The 24,183-nt window shown below is 42.4% G+C and overlaps 1 protein-coding gene and 1 non-coding gene across 2 annotated transcripts; one reads left to right on the top strand and one right to left on the bottom strand.

The window, feature by feature from the left end:
- Positions 1-8,086: 8,086 nt before the first annotated feature.
- LOC110308402 (olfactory receptor 2B11-like) lies at positions 8,087-9,129 on the bottom strand. The gene has a single exon (XM_021180883.1). The coding sequence runs from the start codon at positions 9,113-9,115 to the stop codon at positions 8,165-8,167; it is 951 nt and encodes a 316-aa protein (XP_021036542.1). The 5' UTR covers positions 9,116-9,129; the 3' UTR covers positions 8,087-8,164.
- Positions 9,130-22,580: 13,451 nt separating this feature from the next.
- Positions 22,581-22,653, top strand: Trnam-cau. The gene has a single exon. It is a non-coding gene; the product is annotated as a tRNA-Met (tRNA).
- The last annotated feature ends 1,530 nt before the right edge of the window (positions 22,654-24,183 follow it).

Here is a 24,183-nt window from a genome sequence, read left to right as displayed (position 1 = left end):
TCTGGCTCCAGAGGCAGTGGAGAGGAAAGGTTAATAGGCAAAATAGAATGTGGACCTGTGGGAACTAAAAGGAGGCATAGGGGAAAGAGGGGGAGAGAGGATAGCCTGCGCCCGGCTTCCTATGCTCTGGGCAGACAAGGGAGGGCTGCCAGATGCTTTCCACTCGGCCCCAGGTAGGCATCTAAGCCACTGACCCCACTCGATGGGGGGTGGACAAGGGGCAGCCTCCGACCAGAGCCCCGGGTCCCCAGGGCAACACCCTGTAGCCCGGGGGTTATGTGAGAGAGGACTTAGGTTTCCACGCAGGTGAGAGTATGCACAGCAGGCCTTGATGAACAGAGACAGTCTATGGTTTTAGAGCTTTATTGTAGAGAGGCAGGGAGAAAGGAGTGAAGGTAAAAGAGAGAGAGAGACCGGCCATGGTCAAGAGGAGAGAAAAAGGGGAAAAGGAGAGAGAGGGAGAGAGAGAGAGAGGAAAGGCTAGAGAGGAAGAGGGAGAGAGAGGAAGAGAGAGGAAAGAGGAGAGTAAGGGGAGTAAGAGTAAGAGAGCAAGAGAGTGAGGAGGAGCCAAACAGCCCCTCTTATGGTGTGCTGTTGCTAGGTAACTGGGGAGTTGTTTAGCCTGAAGGTCAGAAGCTTGGGACATTGCCTACATGACTACTAACCATGCTTCTCTTGTGGGGGCTGAGGGGGTCGTAACTTCTACAGGAGCCAGGGTTCCAGGAGACATGAGAGAACTCCTTCCATCCCATGTTGGTGAATTATCAACACCGGGTCCTGGGGTTCAACATCTCAGCTCGACTGGAGACCAGACTGTCTGTGTATAGCCCAATACCCAACATGGACCTGTTTAAAAATAGTTCTTTGGGGCAATTCCAATCTTCAATGTCAGGATACCAGCAGTTCATGTGTCAGCAGTGGTAACTTGATCCGTGCACAAACACCATTCATCAATCAACTATGTCAGTTCAATCCATTAAAAAAACAGGAGACTCTGCCAATCATTGGAGTCTTCAAAGAAGAGATTCTTGCTGCTGGAATTTCACAAGAAGTTCTATTGTTCTATTCTCAGTGAAGACAGCAAAGAAGGCAAGGCAACAGAGTTGCCAGAGAAGATCAGCATCCACAAAACCCAATGAAGACGAGCAGAGTGGCAAGGTGAGCCAATGCCACCTCATTCACTGTCTGTTGGGTTATATTTGTATCCTTTCCAAATATCATGTGTTCTCTCAAAAGACCGCTGTAGCAGAATATCACAAGCCCCCTTTCCAGGCATCGTCCAGAAAAACACCACATGCCTGTTCTCAGCAAAACACCCTCCCACCTGTCTGCTTCAACAAAAACATCATCTCATAAAACAATTTCCAGAAAAACATTACAAGATATAACTGAGTCTCCAAAGATACCAGAAATTTCCACACCACTCTATTCTACAGTACACTTGTCTACCTGCTACACTATTGTGTTTGTCTCTTTTGAACTATTTCAATGGAAATCCAAGGATGGAGAGCCCAAAAGCGTCCAGAGTGAGATCCCCATGATAACATAAAATTCTCCATGTTTGGTAGGTCATTGAAACAGATTCAAACGGTTTATTATCTCTGTCTTCATTGTATCTATTCCCACTTTCTGCCTTAACCTTTGGGGCAGATTCTACTACATTCTGTGGATTGGTAATATTTCTCCACAGTGTAGAGTCTTTGGCACTGGAGCAGGTTGACCACCAGCTGAAGGTCCTTCCACATGCTGCCTCCCCGTGTGTGTTCTCTGGTGCTCAACGAGAATGCAATTCTTTTTTAATGTTAATTAAAATTGCAGCGGGCAGTTTATTAAAAATGTATTTTACAATCCAGCCATTTAAAACATCTTTACACCAACAAACAGATCAAGAATCATAAGTGACTTATCTCAAGAAGAATATATCTATAGTTGGATGCAAGTATTTTTGAAAAATTTTGTACCAAATTATGTTTTGTTATAAGCATTCTGATTTTTCTATTTTTACCCACAGGGAACAAATTTTAAAACAAGTATCTCGTGTTCATTTTATGGATGAGAGGGACTTCACTCACTGAGTCTGCCAGGTTTGTCCGAATTACAGCTGTTTATCTTGCAAGTTTCTTTAAGATTAATTAAATGCAAATGAAACCCTGTGAATCATGGGAATACCTGCCAGATCCCTTATTAATACCTTCACTTAAAAACTCCTTTGCCAGAGAGTCATTAATTTGCTAAAAGAAAAGTGCTAAAGCAGCCCTTTGCCTACAGCAGCTTTGAGATGGCTGCCCAGTTAGTTCAGTAGCATTCTGATCCTCTTTCTAGACCCAATGGCCCTTTAAGGACACAAGATGGCTCCGATGATAACCTAGCAACCCAGGTAGAAACTCAGCCAAGTGTGAGTGTTTGAAGCTGCAGTTTGGCTGCCATCGTGTCGGTAGAAAGAAAGAATTCAGGCACCATGTCATCCAGTACAAAGGATAAAAACGGATTCAACCGGAAATTCAATGTGGCACCACATATGGGATACATGAGTGCAGTTATACAACAGGCCACAGATTCTTTTTTTTTTTTGAACAGTCTTCTACATGTGATGCCGAGGACATGTGTAACCATCATAACGTCTCTAGGAATCTGTATTTAATTTGAGTTGGGTTAGTGGCAGGGATTGGAGATCTGAAGCCGCCACAGGTTTGTGGCAGATGGCTCTGTGTCAGCCACCAAACATGAGAGAATTTGGTTGTATCCATATTGAAAATCTCTCTCCTGATATTTCTTGACAGGATATACCAACTGGTTTTCATGGAAGTACAAGATCTTTTTCAGTTTTCCCAGATCAGGCCAAAGGGCAGCCAGTTCAGTCAGGTTGAGTACTGAGCTTGCAAAGAGGGTCCTATAGTGCTCACTGCTGGAAATATTCTGTGAGAAGTATAAGGCTGCTGTGAGTGCTCTCCTGTGCCATTTCTTTGCAGGAAGAGTGTACAACACACAGTCATCTAAATCTTCTTGGAGCAGCTCTACCAGAGCTGTCGATGGGAGCCTCCAAAAAATGCCTTGATGATGACAATACTCATTGGCCTGTTCAAACCTTCAGACTTCTGATCCAGATGAACTGATAGCCGATCTCGTATCCAACCAGGAGGGCCAGGACTACGTGGCTGGATAGCACAGAGACCTCCTCCTCCTCCTCCTTCTCCTCCTCCTCCTCCTCCACCACCACCACCACCACCACCACCACCACTACCACCACCACCGCTCCCTCCAGGCCACCGACACCCCAGCTGGCGATGCGCTGACACCGAGCCCCTCCCCGCTCGAAAATGCAATTCTAAGTGAAGTTTCCACATTCATCACAGATTTAGGCTCTTTTCACTGCTGAACTTAACTAATGCTTCTCCAGTCTGCCCTGACGGTCACAATTGTCTCCATGTCCAGGGGCCTGAGTAGCATCACCATTCCGAATTCCAGATGTTTCTACAAGAGATTTCATTTCTTTAGAAATCTCCTTCTTTGAGGTTTGATCTTCACTCCAAGTCCTGTTCTCAACACTGAAATAACAAGTGAGGGAAAGCAGCGTTAGTTTTCTAAAAGGGAAGGGCAGGCGGTATTTCTGGGAGAAGACACTCTGTATCAGATCTGCTTGTTTAACTGCCTGCCACTCCCTGAAAACTTCCTGAGTGCAAGCACGCCTACTCAGATCCATGAGTCTGGGCTATAAATATTGTCATTGGCCATTCATGGTGCTATCTGAAGGACTTCCCCCCAAAACAAGGAGGCTTGTTTTTGGCAAAAATAAATAAGTATAGATATAAATAAGAAAAACCCAACCTCTACTGTTGTAGTACCTCTGAGGTCCCCGCCACCTATAGTTTCCAGAACCTCTCTAAATAGCCACCAGCTTGGGATTTAGTGCCTGTCTGAGCTTTTCAGAGGGGACACTGCATATCCAAACCATAACAGAAGCAAACTCCTTCTTCCACTTCCCTCTCGTTGTCCTGGTTCATCCATTTTTTCTTTCCAAATCCTCCAGAACATGCATTGCCTTGTCACCACTCATAGGCGGTACTCTCTCAACGAGGCCTACAGCTCCTTAGGGAAGAGAGAGAGAGAGAGAGAGAGAGAGAGAGAGAGCGCTTACCCAAGGGTAGGGGTCCTAAAATGAGGAGTCAGAGAGAAAGACAAATCATAATGACCATGGTGGGTAGTTCCGTCCCTGAGAACACTAGAGGATAGCCAGCCCTTCCTTGCAACTACGGGCCATTTATCATGACTAAAACAGTGTGATGGTTTGTATATACTTGTCCCAGAGAGTGGCACTATTAGAAGGTGCGGCCCTGTTGGAGAAGGTGTGTCACTGTGGGTGTGGGCTATAAGACCCTCATCCTAGCTGCCTGGAAACCAGCATTCTGCTAGCAACCTTCAGATGAAGATGAAGAACTCTCAGGTCCTCCTGCATCATGTCTGAAGATGTTGCCATGTTTCTGCCTTGATGATAATGGACTTAACCTCTGAACCTGTAAGCCAGGCCTAATTAAATGTTGTCCTTGTAAGAGATGCCTTGGTCATAGTGTTTGTTCACAGCAGTAAAACCCTAACTAAGACAGGAGGGAAGCTTACCAATTCTACGGTGTTTGGATGGAAAGGTCTAGCGATCCAATGGCTGGAAAGTCCATGTGGCAGCAGGAAATGTCAACCTTCGAATTTGTAAATCTAAGTCTCAGCACCAAATGACATGTTTTATAAAACCAAGGATATGTTTTATAGAGCGCAGTATGGTGCATTGGGAGGGAGTAACTCAGCAGGTCCATGCTCAGGCATCTCCCTCCCCTTACCAGCCATTTGAAGGGTATAGCATAAAACCTTATTACCAGTTGGAACATCTTCTGGGTATATGCCCAGGAGAGGTATTGCTGGATCTTCCCGTAATACTATGTCCATGAACACCTTCTTTGAACAGATATTATCTCCTTCCTGTATTCCTTCTTCCTTACAATACACTGAACCTTGGTGCAGAATGATTTAGCCCCTGGGCTAATTGTTCCTTTTGGAGGAGACGTCTTTCTCCTGGGTCTCATCAATATGATGTGTACTTGGAATATCTTATGTGAGAAAGTAAAATGGACAAAATGCTGGGGCTTATCAAAGCTTGTAGAACAATTTTGAAACTGATCAAGTTAGAAACGCCCTAAGTACTAAATACTGAACTTCATTGTAGAGTTGAATCTTAGAAGAATCTTGAGATGGTTGTAATGAGATTAAGGGATTGAGGAGAAAACATTTTCTTTTCAAGATATAGCAACTAATAAACATAGAAGGAAGGTTCCTTGAGTTCCTTATCGTATACACTGGGGTCAGTTCAGGTCTACTATGTAGAATAAACCAATACATGGAAAGTCCCACATCATCTGTCACCATATTGGCCTAGGAAGAGAAGGTAGCACCCTTGCACCTCACTAGACTGGAAAAGGAAGGATCAAGCAAGGTGACAAGAGACATCCACTGACCTTGGGTTCATAGAAAGGAGTGCAGCTGGAAGTGCTGCCTTTTGGATGGAGGCCACTGTGCGCACTTCCAACATGTGTACAGTTCGCTGTCACATTGTGTCCATGTGTGTGTGTGTGTGTGTGTGTGTGTGTGTTGGTATGTGTCTGTGTGTGTGTGTATCTGTGTCTGTGTCCCCCCAAGGATGGGTTCAAGCAGCCAGGGTGGGCTGCTTCACCCAGCCTGCCGAGCCTTCCTCACACTGAACTATGAGCAAAGGTGGCTTGGAAGTGTTTTTTAAACGAATATTTTAAATAGCACTTACTGTGTACCCGCCAAGCACTATTTAAAGCACTTTCTAAATATTTATTATAATTCCATGGTGTTGGCATTCCTTCTACAATCTGCCCAACAGTTACCTAGCAACAGCCAGGTAGGCCTGGCTTTCTATAAAAGGGACTGTTTGGCTTCACCCTCTTTCTGCACTTTTTTTCTCTCTGACCCCCTCTGCCTCTCTCCCCTTCCCCTCCCCTTTCTCCCCACATATTCCTAGCCAGCCTGAGCTTGTGCGAGCTCTCTCTCTCTCTCCTTCTCTTTGCCCTCTCTTTCTCTACCTCTACTCCTTCTCAACCCCCCTTCCCGTGCCCCCATAGCAGCCTTACTTATAATAGCCAGAAGCTGGAAAGATGTTCCTCAACAGAGGAATGGATACAGAAAATGCAGTATATTTACACAATGGAGTACTACTCAGCTATTAAAAACAATGAATTTATGAAATTCTTGGACAAATGGATATATCTGGAGGATATCATCCTGAGTGAGGTAACCAAATCACAAAAGAAGTCACTTGATATGCACTCACTGATAAGTGGATATTAGCCCAGAAACTTAGAATACCCAAGATACAATTTGCAAAACACAAGAAAATCAAGAAGAAGGAAGACCAACGTGTGGATACTTCATTCCTCCTTAGAATAGGGAACAAAATACCCATGGAAGAAGTTACAGAGACAAAGTTTGGAGCTAAGACGAAAGGATGGACCATCCAGAGACTACCCCACCCGGGGATCCACCCTGGGATCCATCCCATAATCAGCCACCAAACCCAGACACTATTGCATATGCCAGCAAAATTTTGCTGACAGTACCCTGATATAGCTGTCTCATATGAGGCTATGCCAGTGCCTGGCAAATACAGAAATGGATGCTCACAGACATCTATAAGATGGAACATAGGGCCCCCAATGGAGAAGCTAGAGAAAGTACCCAAGGAGCTGAAGGGGTCTGCAACCCTATAGGTGGAACAACAATATGAACTAACCAGTACCCCTAGAGCTCGTGTCTCTAGCTGCATATGTAGAAGAAGATGGCATAGTTGGCCATTATTGGGAAGAGAGGCCCCTTGGTCTTGCAAACTTTATATGCCCCAGTACAGGGGAACGCCAGGGCCAAGAAGTAGGAGTGGGTGGGTAGGGGAGCATGGCGGGAGGAGGGTATAGGGAACTTTCGGGAAAGCATTTGAAATGTAAATAAAGAAAATATCTAATAAAAAAAAAAAACCAAAAACAAAAAGTAAGTGTTCAAACTGGGTCACACTGAAACATTGCTTGTCATTTTAAACTTTTAAAAATGTGTGGCTTTACCCAAGCTAACTGTTTTTCATTGCCCCTTGTAACCTGCTAGCTTGTTTCTCCCTGCCCAGCAAGAAGAACTGAATAAACGAGTGCAGAGTGCTTTAGTGCATGTCCTCTCCAGAGCAAGTGCTGCCCAGCTGTAATAAGGGTTTGAACCTCACCATCAGCCGGGTCGCAGAATCTTTCCTTTTCTGCATTTTGTGAGGATTATATCAGGCTGTAACAATACTGTCATGTTTTAAACCTGGACTCTCTCTTTGTTGCATTAAGTACTGGCTCCTTTTAGAGGACAGTAGTATATAGAAGACCAAATGTGGGCTTTGTACAATAGACTGTCAAGCAGAAACAGCTCTCACCTTAAAGGAAAATAAGAGTTTATTCAGGCCCCAAAATAAGAGTGATCACATACAGGGAAAAAAGATGACCCCAAACTCCACACTCCAGTGTGGCAGGAATTTCATGAAGGTATTTTGTTTTGTTTTCTTTGTTTTTTATGGTAACTGAACAAAGAAAGCCATAAATCAAGGCACTTTCTAAGTACATTGGATGGGCAAACAGCTGTCATCAAGGGGCTGGGAGGGTTCCCAGAGGTGGAATCTACTAAGGGCTCTGGCTGGGACTTTCAGTAGGTTCCCTGCTCCCTCGTTAGATCTGCTCATTTGCCTGACTGCATCTGCTGACTTTATATATATATATATATATATATATATATATATATATATATATATACTTAAGTGACATCATCACTAACAGGGCCTTACCAAGGATAACCGATAGCCTTGACAATTACTTGTGCTGTTTGAGTGAGTCTAGGGACCCCTTTGGTCAACAACTTATCGAGATGTAACCCATTCCTGGCACTGGAGGTGTGAGGGTGGCTTGGATGTAAACATTTAGGTTGGGTGTGGTGGTATACACCTGTAGTCCAAGCACTCTAGAAGCTGCAGTATGAGATCACAAATTTTAGGTCAACAATTCCCTCCTTCAGACAAAACAGATTGATGTTTCACATTATTGTTGGGCCTTTCCAATTCAGAATAAAGAAACACTTTTCATATCCCCTTAGTTGAAATGGCCTTCCTCAGAAGTCTCTTCAAAGCTCCTATGACATCTTTATTCCTCAGAGTATAGATGAATGGATTAGCCATGGGAGTGATGACACAGTAAAACAGAGTCAAGACCTTGATAAGGTCTTGGGAGCCATCCTCTGAGGGTTGCATGTAGATATAGATCCCTGGTCCATAAAATAAAGACACCACCAGCAGGTGCGATGAGCAAGTGTTGAAAGCCTTGAGCCTCCCTGCCGCAGAAGGCATTCGAAATACAGTTTGAGCAATGTAACTATAAGATACAAGTATCATGGAGAGGGGACCCATTATGAAGAATGTGGCCACCACTGCTAAAGTAACCTCATTGACTGTGGTGTCCCCACAAGACATCTTAATAAGCCCAGGCAGCTCACAGAAGAAGTGGTCAAGCATCCGATTCCCACACAGGGGCAACTGTATGGTAAGTGTAGACTGTAGTAGTGAGTTAGCCAGGCCAGTGAGCCAAGCAGCGCCAGACAGCTGCAGACAGAGCCTGTGGTCCATAATGACAGAGTACCTCAGAGGCTTGCACACAGCCACATAGCGATCTAAGGCCATGATACCAAGAAGAACACATTCAGTACAGCCTAACCAATGAAACACATAGGCCTGGGCCATGCAGCCTATGTAAGTGATGTTCTTGTTGGGTCCCTGTAAGTTAAACAACATTTGAGGGACAGTCGTAGTGGTAAAACAGAGATCCAAAAATGAAAGGCTGGTAAGGAAGAAATACATGGGACTTTGGAGCTGGGAATCGAGCTGAGAAACCAAAATAATAGCAATGTTTCCCAGCAATGTGAACATGTAGGAGGTCAGGAGGACAAAGAAGAGAGGGAGATCCAGCCATGGGTACTTGGTAAAGCCCATAAGAATGAAATCTTCTGGAAAATCTGCATTGATGTGCTTCACTGACATTTCAAAGGAGAGAGGCCTGATAAAATGAAGGAGGAAAAGGATGATTTAAAAAAAATTACAACTAGGCAGAAATTATGAAGGTACTAGAAAAAAATACACTTATATTTTCCTAGGGAAAGAGCTGGTATATGCCATCCATAGAAATCACATCAATGGTGATATAAAACAATAATTCATAGGTAACATTTCAAAAGTCTGGAAAACTCTTCCTGGGGACAAAGTTGTTCTATATAATACTTGCTTTCCTCTCCTTACTCCCTTTTTAGGAGAAATTTTTCATTGAGGCATCTGAAACACATGAAGAAATCAGGATTCAGGCAAAGTGGTAGCTCCTTTCTCCTCACTTCTTAGAGTTAGGAGAACAGCTTGTCAGTAGGAAAAAAAAATCTGAGCAAAGTATATACTTCAGTATTCCAACAGAATGTCATCCCAAAAGGATGACATAGTAAAAATGTTAAAACTAGTGGTTTTAACTAGTTAAAACCAGTGACTGAGCCAGTGACCGAGAGCATGAGAATTAACAGGAAATGTGAGTGATAAGTAAGAAGGTTGGTTTTTATTTTTCCACTGCAAGCTCATGGTATTACATTTTAAAAATCTTGACTATGTGCCTTTAATAAAATGGAAAATAGCAAAGACTAGAAAGTGTCAATACTTATAAATGAAGCACACACACGTGTTTGAAGTAATGAAAACACAACAGTTACCTGCAGGGGAGAATTACTGTAACACCAAAATTTTAGAACAGTGAAACTACGCCATCGCTTCTGTGCTTCCAGCTCTCTGTAATGATGGGCATATGCCAAGGTGAACTTGTCCAAATGAACAGGATGTGCAATGTCAAAGGTTAATTCTAATGTAAATTCTGGATTTGGAGTAATCAATCCATCAGTGTTGGCTCACTGATCACAACCACAGTCCTTTGGGTTGGGAAAAAGGAAAAACTACACATGCAGGGAGGTGAGGGGATTATGGGAAATCTCTGTACCTTTGCTCAACTTTTCTATTAACCTAAAATGTCTCCAAAATAAATTTTAAAGAAAAACATTCTACTTGCCCATTGAGAAGGTTTTCATGATAAATAAAAAAGCATTCTTCTTATAACATGCTCAATATGCATAAAAAGCTTAGAGTCAATTAAAAGATAAGCCAGAGGAAAAAGGATAATATATTTGAAAATTAACATAGACATTTCCTAGTTTAGGATAGAGATTTAGATACCACATGTTGGGATTAATCCTAAGAAACTTTAGCCAAAGAAATTACATGTGAAGTTATCGTGACAAGAGAAATGTGTTTCAGTTTACTGGACGAGTCTATGGAAGTTGTTTTAATTGTTTTCTTTGTTACATAAACAAAACCTGGTTTTGAAGCGACAGACCTGAATGATGTTGCTAGAATCCCTGTAATGTGTGATAGAAGACCATGGGAGGGTTGCAGAACATTTTCATGTCGATTAATCATAATGGACAGGTAATGAGGACAGGGCTACCACAACCTATAGCTCAGCAATTCCCTAAAGAAGAACCTTATCCAGTCGTGATTGTTCCCTAAAAGACCAGGCAGTATGAGTGATGAGTGAGAAAACTGTTTTTATTTTTCCACTGCAAGCTCATGGTATTAGATTTTTAAAATCTTGACTATGTGCCTTTAATAAAATGAAAAATAGTAAGGACTAGAAAGTGTCAATATTTATAAATGATGGCCAAAGACTTCAGAAGCACACACCCGTCTTTGAAGTACTGAAAACACAACAGTTTCCTGCAGGGAAGGGAAGGGTTTGAGGGAAGCACGCTTAATTTTATGGCTGATTTTAGCAACTTGATAAATGTACATGTGTAGATAGCATTATCACAGGTTATAGTGGAAAACCAGGTGTAAACTCAACTCGAGACCACAATGTAGAAAACCTTGATCACTATGTTAAATGCACTGACCAAACAAATGTGTTTCAGGACAAGAGTGGAGTAGCTCTTAAGAACACTTACTACAGAGGACGATGAGGAATGATAGGAGAGAAGAGATGGGAAGCTGAGGGTAAGGTGAGGGCAACCTGCACAGGGATAGCATTAGTGGGCCAGGCAGCAGTGAAAAACAGGAGCAAGGCATTGCTGTACGACAGAGGAGCTAGAAACCCAAACTTTAAACCAAAATGCTAGGCATTGGGAAATGGAATGGATGGAAAGAGAAGGGCATTGGTGTGAACATTGCATGGGATACAAAGCTTAAATCACAAATATCTTTACAAGGCAAATTTTAAGTTTGGCATGCAAGAATCAGCTTGAGTGAGTCTCCTGGGGTCTTTTTGCTCTGGGTCAACTTAACCAGCTAGTGATTTGAGAAATCATGAAGTACCTGAACCTGTGTTTGGGATAGTTATAATGGCTTAATTACCAAGGCCAGGGACATATGGAGACAAAGGCAATGACAAGGGACTGTGTCCAACCAGAGAAGATACAAGTCATTGAAGGGGACCAGGCATTTGCAAATAAAGTAGAGAAAAAGAATGGCATCCTGTCTTCTCAAAAGCATCCTCAAGAATTTGAATTTGTCTATTGTTCACACAATTTGATTCTTGAATTGATCTTCAGTGTGTTACATTTTAAAGAATTTGTTCAACCACAACCTTCTTTCTCATTCTTTACAGAAATTGATATTCTTTGCTTGAGCAAGAATCCAGTTAGCTGAAGTATGGTACTTAGCCTAGCTGATCTGTGTACCCCAGAACATTCACATATTCCTCCTCTCAAAACCAAATATAGCTAAACAAAACCTAGGGATATTTAGTCCTGAGTTGGTAAAAAGGAAGATCACTAGCACATACCTCTATTTGTTGGGATATTAAGCAGACATGATCAGCTATAAAAATATAGTTAGGAGAACTGTTGTTGAAGGACCAGATTCCTCAGGTTTAGAGAGATTAAGTGAGTCTGATCAGGCTAGGGACTCAAGAAGAGCCTCTAAAGTCTTGATGTGGCAGGTCCTGTCACAAAAATATTCTCTCCTGGTTCTACGGTTGACTCGGGAGAAGATAAAAGCAGCTTTCAGCTAGTGTGGCAGCCCTCCCTGAGAGACTGCTGTCGTGGGTAAGTCAGTCTCCCTGGAGCATCCGGTTTATATTTACCACCTTGGCTACAATTAGGGATTGCGTCAGATTTTCCATCTACTAATTTCATTTGACTACCAAGGGAGAGAAGAATTTGCTTCCCCAATTTTCAGAAAGCAAACAAATGTATTAATAACAATAATAATAGGCCCTGAGAGATGGCTCAACAGCTTTAAAAACTACTTCCTGCTCTTGCAGAGGACCAGAGGTTAATTCCCAGCACTCACATTGGCCCACAGCTGCTCTATCTCTAGGGATGATCTCTTCTGCCTCCATGGGTACTCAAATGCATGTGGGTGTGCACCTAAGCACATGCACACTCACATACAAGCACACAATAAAGACAGTAACAACAATAATCACTTAAAACAACCTACACACTTTACAGGAAAGTCCCTAGTAGCTGAAGCGGGCATTATTATTATTGTCCTCATCTATAGCCTGAAGCTTGAAGAAATTAAATAATTTGTTCAGGATTTATAAGATTTTTCACATTTTTCAATTTGAATACTAAGAGAAATTTTGCAAACAGAGCACAGGTGTACTTTCTTAGGTCGGCAGTGTACAGAGAACAGGTGGAGATTTTGTTTATTCAAGCTCACCATAGTTGAGATTTATATCATTTGTTTTAACTGCCTTAAAATCATTAAGATTCTCCTTTTATTTCTTCCATGAGCTGGTACAATTTCAACCCATCGCTATCACTTGAAAAGCTTTTTAAGAGTAAATTGCTCCACAGAATGAGGTAGAAGAAAGGCGGCAACTCTAACGATGGTTAAAAACCCTTGCCCCACCCCTTCTGGAATGCCTGGGCTGCCTTTCCAAGGTTATTGGATGGTTCTGACCAAGGTGCTCAGAGCTGTATGTCAAACAGCTCCTTCTCCTCCTTTTTTGTGTTGAGTCTGGCCTTGAACTAACCACGTGGTTGAAGATGACCTCTAACTCTGAGCCTTCAGCCTCCAGCTCCCAAGTGCTGGGATTATAGGAGTATACCACCACACCCATTCAATTCCCCACATCTGCTTTTGAATCTGAAGAACTGGAGGCTGAGCAGACAATATCCACAGTGGAAACAGCATAATACAGCAAAAGAAATGAAGAAGTTGTATGTTCTTACAAGTTCCTCCCTCCCTTCCTTCCATTCCAGTTTGGTTTTGTATTTTAAAATAGGGTCTCGTGTAGCCCAGGCTGGCCTCCATCACACTATGTAGTAGAGAATCTAGGACTCCGGATTCTCTTCCTTCCTCCTCCCAAGTGTTGGGATCACAGGCATGTGTCCCCATTCCTGACTTGATCTGTTTCTTCTTCATAGAGAACCTCTAACATAGATATCTGAGGTTTTATTTTATATTTTCCTCCTTTAGGCGTAAATGGAATGAAGCAACACTTTACTAGGCTGGTGCACTCTCTTCACAAGAAGTTATATGAAAACTATTTTAGAACCCTTAAGGCAGAAAAGGCTAAGGTTTGAGACTAGTTTAAGTTACTAAATTTTGTTTTACTTTATGACTATAGACATCACGCTTGACTCTGAAGAAATAGAAGACAAGAAGATCTTGGGTTCCAAAATGAGTAGTCTTGGGTTTGAAACTGAACTTGGCCACTTGCTATGTTACAGTGAACATTGCTAAACCTGTATCTTCATCCTCAAAATGCATATAGGATAATTGGGTTAATTGAGATTCTATATGGAAAAATTTGGGTATAATGAATTCCAGTAAATAACTGCTCCTGTCTGTGATGATAGGAGAGATACAATCATGAGTCAGTGCAGAGCGCTGTTGGTGCATGTCTTAGTTAGGGTTTTACTGGTGTGAACAGACATCATGACCAAGGCAGCTCTTATACGACAACATTTAATTGGAGCTGGCTTATAGGATCAGAGTTTCAGTCCATTATTATCAAGGCAGAAACATGGTAGTGTCCAGGCAGGCATGGTGCAGGAGCTGAGAGTTCCACATCTTTGTCTGAAGGCTGCTAGCAGAATACTGACTTCCAGGCAGTTAGGACAGGGTCTTAAAGCCTTCGCCCACGGTGATACACCTGCTCCAACAGGTACTATCTTCTAATAGTACCACTCCCTGGGCCAAGCATATACAAATCATCATAGTGTAGTTCATAAGCCATTGCACATCACTGTCGGTGAAGTCCATGAGTTAGTACCATTGCTGTTGGTTTAGTTCATGAGTTAGCACAACTGCTGTTGGTATAATTTATGTCTCAGTACTCAGTGCTGATAGTACAGGCAGGCCTCACTTTAAGATCATTGTCCTATTCACGGTTATAGCAGTGTTTTTGCAAAGTCACTTGCCAATGGCACTTAGAGTACTCATTTCTGGACCACTGACCAAATAAAATTAGAATTTCTGAGTGTATTTTAACTAGTTCCCTAGGCAATTCAAGTGAGAGTCACTACATTAGAGAATCGGACCGAATTTTCAACTGCATAACTAAAGTTTGTATTCCATTGGGGTTAATTTATTTTTGCCCCTTGAGGGCTAAAAGCCTTCTCTGAAGACTAAAGGTGGTATATAAACAGGTATAAATGACTGCTGTTAAAATTTAGTAATTCTGGCTGAGAGGTATGGCAGACACCTTTAATCCCAGCACTTGGGAGGCAGAAGCAGGCAGATCTCTGAGTTTGAGGCCAGCCTGATCTACAAAGAGAGAGAACTCCAGGATAGCCAGAATTACACATATAGAGAAACCCTGGCTTGAAAAACAAAACAGCACAAAACAAACATTTGGCAATACCTGAAAAATTATATGCCAAACAGATAACACAATCCTGGATTATCTTGCATCAATAACAAATTACACTGGAGTCCAGGAAGAGACTTAAAACCTTGGGGACATTTGCTTTTCTCCCTCTCCAAAGAAGAATGGACAAAGAAGAAGCTAGGCTACTATGTAACAAAGCATATTCTGGAAAGACCAAGATACCCGCTTATGTATATGATGGAATGGTACAGAGAGCTAAGTACTAGTCAGATCTCGTTGTTTGTCTATTGGCTTTAATAAAGATCTGACGGTCAAGAGCTGAAGCAGGAAGGGAGAGCAGAGTTTCTGGGCAAAGAGAGAGGATCTCTGGGAGAAGTAGGCAGGCGCCAGATATTCACCAGCAGCACTTGAAGAAACAGAGGACAGAGAGAGGTAAACAATCAGTCATGTGGCAGGTCATGGGTTAGAACAAGATCAAGTTAGATGAGCTAGCTGAGAGGTAGCCCAAGCTAAAGGCCTAAGCTTTAAAAATATGTACGTTTCTGTGTTTTTATCTATATATCTGGCAGACCTGTAAAAGGTCTGAGGTAAGAAATCTATGCTGAACGCCTTCAGTAAATCTTATAAGGCAATGGGTGTGGTTTTCTCACAAAATTATGACATTATATTTATTCAGATTCTGAATAGTCAATGTGTTCTTATTCATGAGTTCTGCATCTGTGATGCACCAACCTTATACTGAAACTACCTGAGACACGGGAACATGTCTGTAACTTAAGCGCTATGGGAAAGCTGCGATAGGAGGAACTCAAGCACATCCTCAGAGGCATAAGCAAGTTTGAGTCTAGGCTGCCTACACGAGACCCTAGATCAAAAAGACTAAGTATGGGCTGGAGAGATGGCTCAACGGTCACAAGCACACACTGCTCTTCCTGAGGGCCTGAGTTCAATTCTCACATCAACTAGATTATAACTTCCTGTAGTCCCAGCCCAAGTAGAAACCTCTGGCCTCTGCAGGCACATGCATTCATGTGTGCGTACCTGCCCCATGCACATATACATAATAATATTTTGTATATAAAAATACATATGTTTTTAAAACTCTCTAAACAAAGATTCAGAATAAAGTCGGGTAAGATAAATATATGTGCATAAAGGAAGTGTAATCTGTCACTTAACATTTCAAAAAAAAAAAAAAAAAAAAAAAAAACAAAAGAGATTAAAAAAGGAACAAAATGGGGCTTTTAAAACAGCAAGCCTGACAGTCCCAGGCCCTCTGCTTGTGGACGTTGTACATCGTGGTGCGGAGCCTAGTGCGCACCACGATGTACAACGTCCACAAGCAGTATGCAATGGTGTCAGCGTTTAGAAGCTGCTTATGGGATGGATCCCTGGATACGGCAGTCTCTAAATGGTCCATCCTTTCATCACAGCTACGAACTTTGTCTCTGTAACTCCTTCCCTGGGTGTTTTGTTCCCAATTCTAAGAAGGGGCACAGTGTCCACACTTTGGTCTTCATTCTTCTTGAGTTTCATGCGTTTAGCAAATTGTATCTCATATCTTGGGTATCCTAAGTTTTGGGCTAATATCCACTTATCAGTGAATACATATTGTGTGAGTTCTTTTGTGATTGTGTTACTTCACTCAAGATGATGCCCTCCAGGTCCATCCATTTGGCTAGGAATTTCATAAATTCATTCTTTTTAATAGCTGAGTAGTACTCCATTGTGTAAATGTAACTGCTTGTGGACGTTGTACATCGTGGTGCGGAGCCTAGTGCGCACCACGATGTACAACGTCCACAAGCAGGGTTCTTTCCAGCTTCTGGCTATTATAAATAGGGNTGCTATGAACATAGTGGAGCATGTGTCCTTTTTACCGGTTGGGACATCTTCTGGATATATGCCCAGGAGAGGTATTGCTGGATCCTCCGGTAGTACTATGTCCAATTTTCTGAGGAACCGCCAAACTGATTTCCAGAGTGGTTGTACAAGCTTGCAATCCCACCAACAATGGAGGAGTGTTCCTCTTTCTCCACATCCTCGCCAGCATCTGCTGTCACCAAATCCAAATTTTTTGAACTGGTAAAGACCCACCTCTCATCTGAGCGGTGCCTTCTGCTGGAAGCCCATGTAAAAGGACATGGAAGAAGAAAGCTTTTGATCTTTGCCGCCTGCTCTCACCTCACTAGCAAGCCCAGTCTTTAACTAGCATTAGAGTCTATTTCTTCAGAAGTCCTGTGTATACTGAAGACCAGCTGAGAAGTCCAGCCTCGTGGACTGAGCAACTACTATACTATTAGACTGTTATTCTATAGCCAGACATTGTTGGATTAGCTGTACCACAGCCTGTAAGTCATTCCAATATATAGATGTGTGTATATGCATATATGTACATATGTGTATATATGTACATGTATATGTATATTATATAACACATATAATATATATTAGAATACATGTGAATTTTGTTAGCTATTCTTAGTTTCTCTTCTATAAAATTCATGCTGTTTTATATTCTCACTAGCTATATATAAGAGTGTATATCCCTTTGTGATACTGCATGCCTGTGACAGTGCCTAGGATGCAGAAGCAAGAGAATCAGGAATTCAAGTTCAACCTTAGCTACATAGCAAGTTTGAGTTCAGCCTAGACTACATGAGACCCCATCTCAGAAAAACAAAGTCAAAGAGAAAAAAAGTATATACTTCTTCCAGCATCTAAAGAACAGACCATATTGGAGACAGCTTGGTGGTTAAGGGCACTGACTGCTCTTTCAGAGGTCCTGAGTTCAATTCCCAGCAACCACATGGTGGCTCACAACCATCTGTAATGGGACCTGATGCCCTCTTCTGATATGTCTGAAGAGAGCAATGGTGTACTCATATACATAAAATAAATCTTTAAAAAAGAAAGCCATGTTGTCAAAATCAATTTTTATTCTTGTGATAAGAAATTTGAAATATCCTTAACTTATAATGTGCTTTATCAGGGTATGGCTTCCTTATAAAGGGCGGTGCCTGCTGATCCTTATGTATTTGTGGTAAGCTGTGTATGAAATGAAAGAGTCATCAGCTGCTTTTGAATCTTCCTTACTCCTTGTAACTCCTCACCATATGCCTGTTCAAATAAGAAACTCATTGTTTCACTAAATCGGATATTAGTGCATCATGTTGGTCTGTCATGGCTTCCTTCCTAGGGTGAATGTGTGTGTGTGTGTGTTGTATCGCCCCAGGAGAGGTCTGTCAATCAACAATTGGCATCGTGACCTGGATCCAGCAAAACCAGAGATGAATCAGGGAGGAGTAGTTGCAGGGTTTTAGTTATTGGTTCGTAGGATTGCAACTGAGGATGGAGCATCTATGCAGGGATGGGAGTGGACATCCTGGAATGGTTCTCTTTCCTTATCTGGTATGGGATACTGTGACTTCTTGCTATGTTAGTGGTTGAATGGACCCTACAGTAGGTGCTTAGGCATATAACCAAGAATGAGCCCTCTACCAAGAAGGAAGGTCTGAGTGGGGACTCTGGTGGGAAATCCCAGTGAGATTTTCCTCCTCTGTATGGTCCAGGGTGTGGTGCCTCTTTAATGCGTAGGTCCAATAAGTGAGTACAGAGATGCCCTTTAAAACATGCAAAGTTTTGAATAAGCATTGCAGTCTATTGAGTAAGATGTAAAGACCCAAAGAACTGGGCCAATCATGGTGGCACTGTGCCCTTATTTCCATCACTTGGTACACAGAGGAAGATACAGTTCAAGGCAGCCTAGGCTATAAAGCAAGTTCCAGGCCAGTCAGGCTTACTCAGAAGTGTGGCCACTGCTATGTGTAGCCAAAGGGTGGGTGATTATTCCCCCATTGCCCTTAGACTAGACTAAGCAGCTACAAACAACCTCATCAAGTTTATCAAAGGTAAAGAAAATGCATAGAGGCCCCGTAAAAGTACCTCAGGATGTGACAACCAAACAGCTGATGCCAGTGGAGAAAATTTGTTCATGTGGTATTAGACCAGAGGCATATATGAGGGAGGTGCAGTGAAAATTCAAATAGAAACAGATTCCACTTTAATTTTATGTCTCCTCATTGTGACTAATTATCCAACAAAGCAAAGCAACATAGGGAACACATACACACACACACACACACACACACACACACATCTGTCTGTGAGAGTCTCACTATGTAACCTTTGACACTAGGTCTCATGCAACCCAAACCAAGTCCTGATCCCCTGCTTTTGCTTCTAGAGGGCTAGGACAAAAGGTGTAAGATGCACAGCAGGGGTGGGAGCTACACTCTGCCAACTGAACTGTGCCCCATCCAGCTGTCCTCTTTGTATTCAGTCCTGGACCCTAGACCATGGAAAGAGTCTCCTGTATTCAAAGTTGGCTTTCCCACCTCACAGACATCCCCAGAGGTGTGTCTTCTAGGCTAACTCTGAAGTCTATGCAGTTGACTTTGAGAGTAACCACCCCACGGGGACTGCTCAAAAAGCATGATGTCAGGATAACTGGACCACTGTGCATAAGAGCATGAAAACTTAAATCAGCACACCACACATGACACTAGGACACATTCTGAATAGACAGAAATTCCTAAAAATGAGAAGGCACAAGTAAAGTTACTAGAAATGCCAAGCTAGAAATCTTGTATAACTTTGATTTTTATCTTAAAAAATCAGAAGTAAAAATAGTTGATGTAATTCATTACATATGTGAGGCAGGTAGATCTTTGAGTTGAAGGCATATGTACTATGCACTAAAAAATGCGTAAGTAAAGGGAAAAAAATCTAAGGGTGCGAAAACTATTTCTAATTTGTACTTGAAAGAATTGAATTTAAAGAGTCTCAGGGGAAAAAAAATCACAACTGACAGAAAAAAATTGTCAATCACATGAAAATCAGCTTTGTAGAAAAGAAAAGAAAGCCTAAGAACTGGGCTGAGTACCAGCATCATTTCACAGGGAGGCTCGACTATAGATCCACAGTGAGATAGATCAGCATTGCTTCACAGGGAGGCTCAACTATAGATCCACAGTGAGATAGATCAGCATTGCTTCACAGGGAGGCTAGACTTTAGATCATGACTGAACTCCCTCTGTGTGCTCCAGAGACTCCGTCCTTGATCATTCTGGTCCCTGTGCTTCAGCAGCATCCCCTTGGCAACAATATAGTGTGTGTGTGTATGTGTGTGTGTGTGTGTGTGTACAAAAATATTCGGCTTTTAGTAAACCCTGAATTGAAAGTTGTCATCACCATAACATACTTAGCACTGTACTTTTACAAGTTCTCTAATATTACATACTAATGCCATGTGAATTATTGTGTGATACTATTGCTAGAGAGGCATGAACAAATGCCTTCTCACTTGATAGGGAATGGACATAAAGGTAAGGATAACCCTGAAGTCCAACTTGGTGAACCAATGAGTTTTAGTCAGTTTCCCTAGGAAGACAGGTGAGGTGTTACTTATGGGGCTACACCACAACAACCCATCTCAGCATGGGTGACAGTCCAGGAAAGCTGGGGACCAGTAAGTAGCATGCTATACAATTCACAAAAAGCTCAACAGATTAGAGACTATCTCAGGCAGCTCAGCTAGTCTGAGCCCCTTCAGGGCATCTTGGCTAATCTCTGTTTTCTTTTCTTTTTTTCCAGGTGTCTCTGCTGATCTAAGACTCTTCTAGACAGCGCTGCTTCTCTCAGAATCTCTCAAAAGTACTTATAGCTTATATATGTATGCTTGGAGAAGGAGGGACTTAGTGAATCTGGTCAGTTTCAGGGACTTCCTGAAGTCACTGAGTTATTCCTTTTGTAAGTTTAATGGGCTTCAAAGCAGTATGTAATATGTATCTCCCTTTACAACAGTGTATTGTTTTGCCTCCCCTTAATGTCCTGAGGCCTAATAAGGGTTCATCTGGAATAGGACATTGCTACACAACACAATATATGAGTTGCTTATTTGTCACCTGTAATATACACTAACATAGCTCCATAAAATTGACCATCAGAAACACAACAGAGAAGGAAGAAACTGTTTGGTCTGGGAATCATGGCAACAATGTGAAGTGAAGAAGGCAGCAGAACAGGTCTGGAAAGTGTAAAATGTCAGGAAAGTAATCGGCTTTTGCCTGCCTGTGTGAGCAAAGGCGATACAGATTGATTGTAACTCTGTGTTCTGGCGATATAGCTGCTCCAAAGCAAGAAGGGTTGGGAGGAACGTGTGCTCACTGCAAAGGCAACATCGCCACGCGGAACTTAGGAACTTTTTCTTATTTCATTTCAAAGATTTTAAAGGCACAAAAGGGACAGATTTAGAAATAACATTTTCACACTCTTGTTGCAGAAGAGTATATATCTTTAAGGTGACCTAAAGTTAGAAGCCAGTGTGCATCAAGGCTTACAGTAAGACTGGCAGGGGTGGTTTGCAGTTACATCCCCGAATAACTAGAGTCTCTATCCAGTATCTTAGACCCCCATAGCCACCTCACAAGCAAACTCCTGGTACTGACCGCAATGATGTCAAAGACACACCAACCACCATAGTCTACAAATAGGCTTCTCCTGCTTTGACACCCTGTTCACGGTTGTTGCAGCCTACTCAAAGATATCTTTAGCGGAAGCTTTGCCTTCCTCAGAAAACAGGGGGCTCTCTCTCCAAACCTCAAATCTCACGCTCCAGCTGTGGTCTTTGCAGCCAGGCTTTTGGATGGATGTGCTTAGCTTCCACAGTATGTGGGACTCAGGTACTCTCCAAAGAGCAGCGCGCATCTCTGCGCCCCTCCTACCCATACACCACTGGAACCGGGTTAAGCTCTCTAGCACTTTCCTCACAGTGAAGCAGAGATGATAAAACGTACCAAAACTTTTTATAACAGGTTTATTTCTTAAATTCCAGAACTTGGGAGGCTGAAGCCAGAGTATGTGAGCTTCGCACTGAGATCCAGGACAGGTTGGGCTACAGAGTGAAACCCTTTCTCAAACCAAAACCCCCAAATGCAAAGGAGTTCATTTCTAGAAAATGTGTATAAACGAGAGTTTTCTACTGACCGCAAGGTTCAATGTCCTTACTTGTGTCTCTTATTAGTATTTCTTGACAACTTATTTGTGACCAGTGGATAGTGCCCTAGATGATATTGTGAGGTATTATGTCATTCTGCGGACTACAGCGCTCTTAAGTAACTTACACAAGAAAACTACGCGAATTATTTCCCCGTGCGTCCTCCCTTCCCGCCCATCCTTTCTTTCATCCCCCAGGCTATTCCATCTCATTTTATTACTGTTTTGGAGCCTGAACCGGTAGAGGGCGCTCAGGTCCTGCGGTTAGGGAACAATCTTCGTTGCGGCTTCTGCGGTTTCCGCCTCCACTGTCCTCTAAAAAGTTCACGCTCACGAACTGCCTTTGATGCACAGGAGCAAACAAGATGTCAGTGTTTTAATGGACTTACGATTTTAATGGGTTGCATTGCAGCTGTCGGTGGTCTCCTGCAGCTCGGGGTGCCGTGGTGGACACGGCACACCGCTCTTTTGATTTCTGTTACAGGAAAGGTGGTAACGAAGAAAACAATTTAACTTCAAAAGGATTATAGAAATGTGAAAAAAATTAGGATCAATAGTTTTACTCAAGGCTTGAAACTCAGTGCCTTCTTAGCGCAGTAGGCAGCGCGTCAGTCTCATAATCTGAAGGTCCTGAGTTCGAGCCTCAGAGAGGGCAAATGTTTTTGCGAGCCTTTAGTGGCTGATATATTGTTTCAAACCTATAATTTTATCAAAGGACAGTTGTCGTACACCATGAGTTTAATGAGGCAGGAGCCCTTTGAGATCTTTCTCCTTTTGCTTCAGTACCTCTTTACAAGACGTTTTTTTAAATGCCTATCACAATGCATTACACAAAGCTAAAACTGTGCCTAATATCATAAATCTGTCAATTACCTAGTGACCCTCTAGAAAATGACACAAATCTAGAGGTTTCAAACAGTTCTGTGGCATCTTGTTTTCCTGAGGTCAAAGCCTCTGCTGGGATAAGCCTCAAGTCTCTGGGCACTTGGGGTTTGATCCATGGTCAATTGACCAGGAATTGCAGACTCAGATGTCTACCAGAAGGTGGCGGAGTTTGAGTAAATAGATCACGAACCCTTTACAGGGCTTCTATCTGTAGCCAACCAGAGAATTAACAGATTCAGAATATCGTTAAACTTCTTTCGATATTGGATCGGGTTGCTAGGAGTTTTATAGCTCTTTCAAATTTAAGACATTTAAGAGTAAATCCCATTAAAGAGGGTATAGTGGTACATGCCTGTAATCTCTGCATTGGAGGAACTTAGGAATGATTGCCACAAGTTACAGGCTTGTCTCAACCAGCCTGATAGACCTAGCTACCTACTATATTGTTCTGTTTATTTCACTGCCACGGTTGTGGGCTATAGGAATCCAAAGTAATAAAGTAATAGCCATAACAAGTCCAAAATGCCCTAGGAAATGTTGTTTCTGAGAGCATCCGAGGACCAGCTGTCAATTCAGTGACTCTATAACAAATGAATAGACCCACCTCGATAACGCACTATTGGATGATCAATAGCTTCATTCTGGGAGGACAAACTAACAACTAGACATATCCCACTACCAACATGTGGGCACAGACATACAGGTCTTAAAAAACAGAACACTAGCTGTCTTTGATTGTGGTGGAGAATACAAAGGTTGTTATTATTGGTTGTTTGGGGTTGGAGGGGGGGGGGTAAGCTAGGGTTGCTCTATGTAACCCAGGCTGTCTTTAAATAAGTCTCCTGTCTCTGCCTCTCATGTGCTGAGGTTACAGGCATGAGTGAGCCAGCATGTCAGGCTTCAAATGTTATTGTGCGAATCACTCAAAACCAACAGTGTTTATTAAGCATAGGAGTCCAAGTGATGATGGATAACCAACAGCTTTCAATGATCTTTTGACAGAATAAGGGCGTCTGCCTTTTGACCAATACCTCCACTCTGTGTACAAAAACAAATCTTTGCTCAACAGTCAACAGGTCACAACCATTTAGTGAGCTTGTACAGCAACCAAGCCTATGATTATATACCACAGCACAGATACCTCTCTGAAGAATTTAATGGCTGTTCTCAGGCACATAACCATCCAAAGCGTAAGGCCTCAATCTCCAGTATCCCATGAGAGGACAGACTCCTAATGAGTGGTCACCAGCCTCTAATACACACAGCTAGCCTGGCTAGTCCCGCTCATGATTTTAAAAAT

The sequence above is a fragment of the Mus caroli genome, chromosome 13 (genome assembly GCF_900094665.2).
Source record: "Mus caroli chromosome 13, CAROLI_EIJ_v1.1, whole genome shotgun sequence".
NCBI classification, from domain to species: domain Eukaryota; kingdom Metazoa; phylum Chordata; class Mammalia; order Rodentia; family Muridae; genus Mus; species Mus caroli.
Note: the sequence above shows the minus strand (reverse complement) of the source record. Positions and strands in the feature narration are given on the sequence as shown.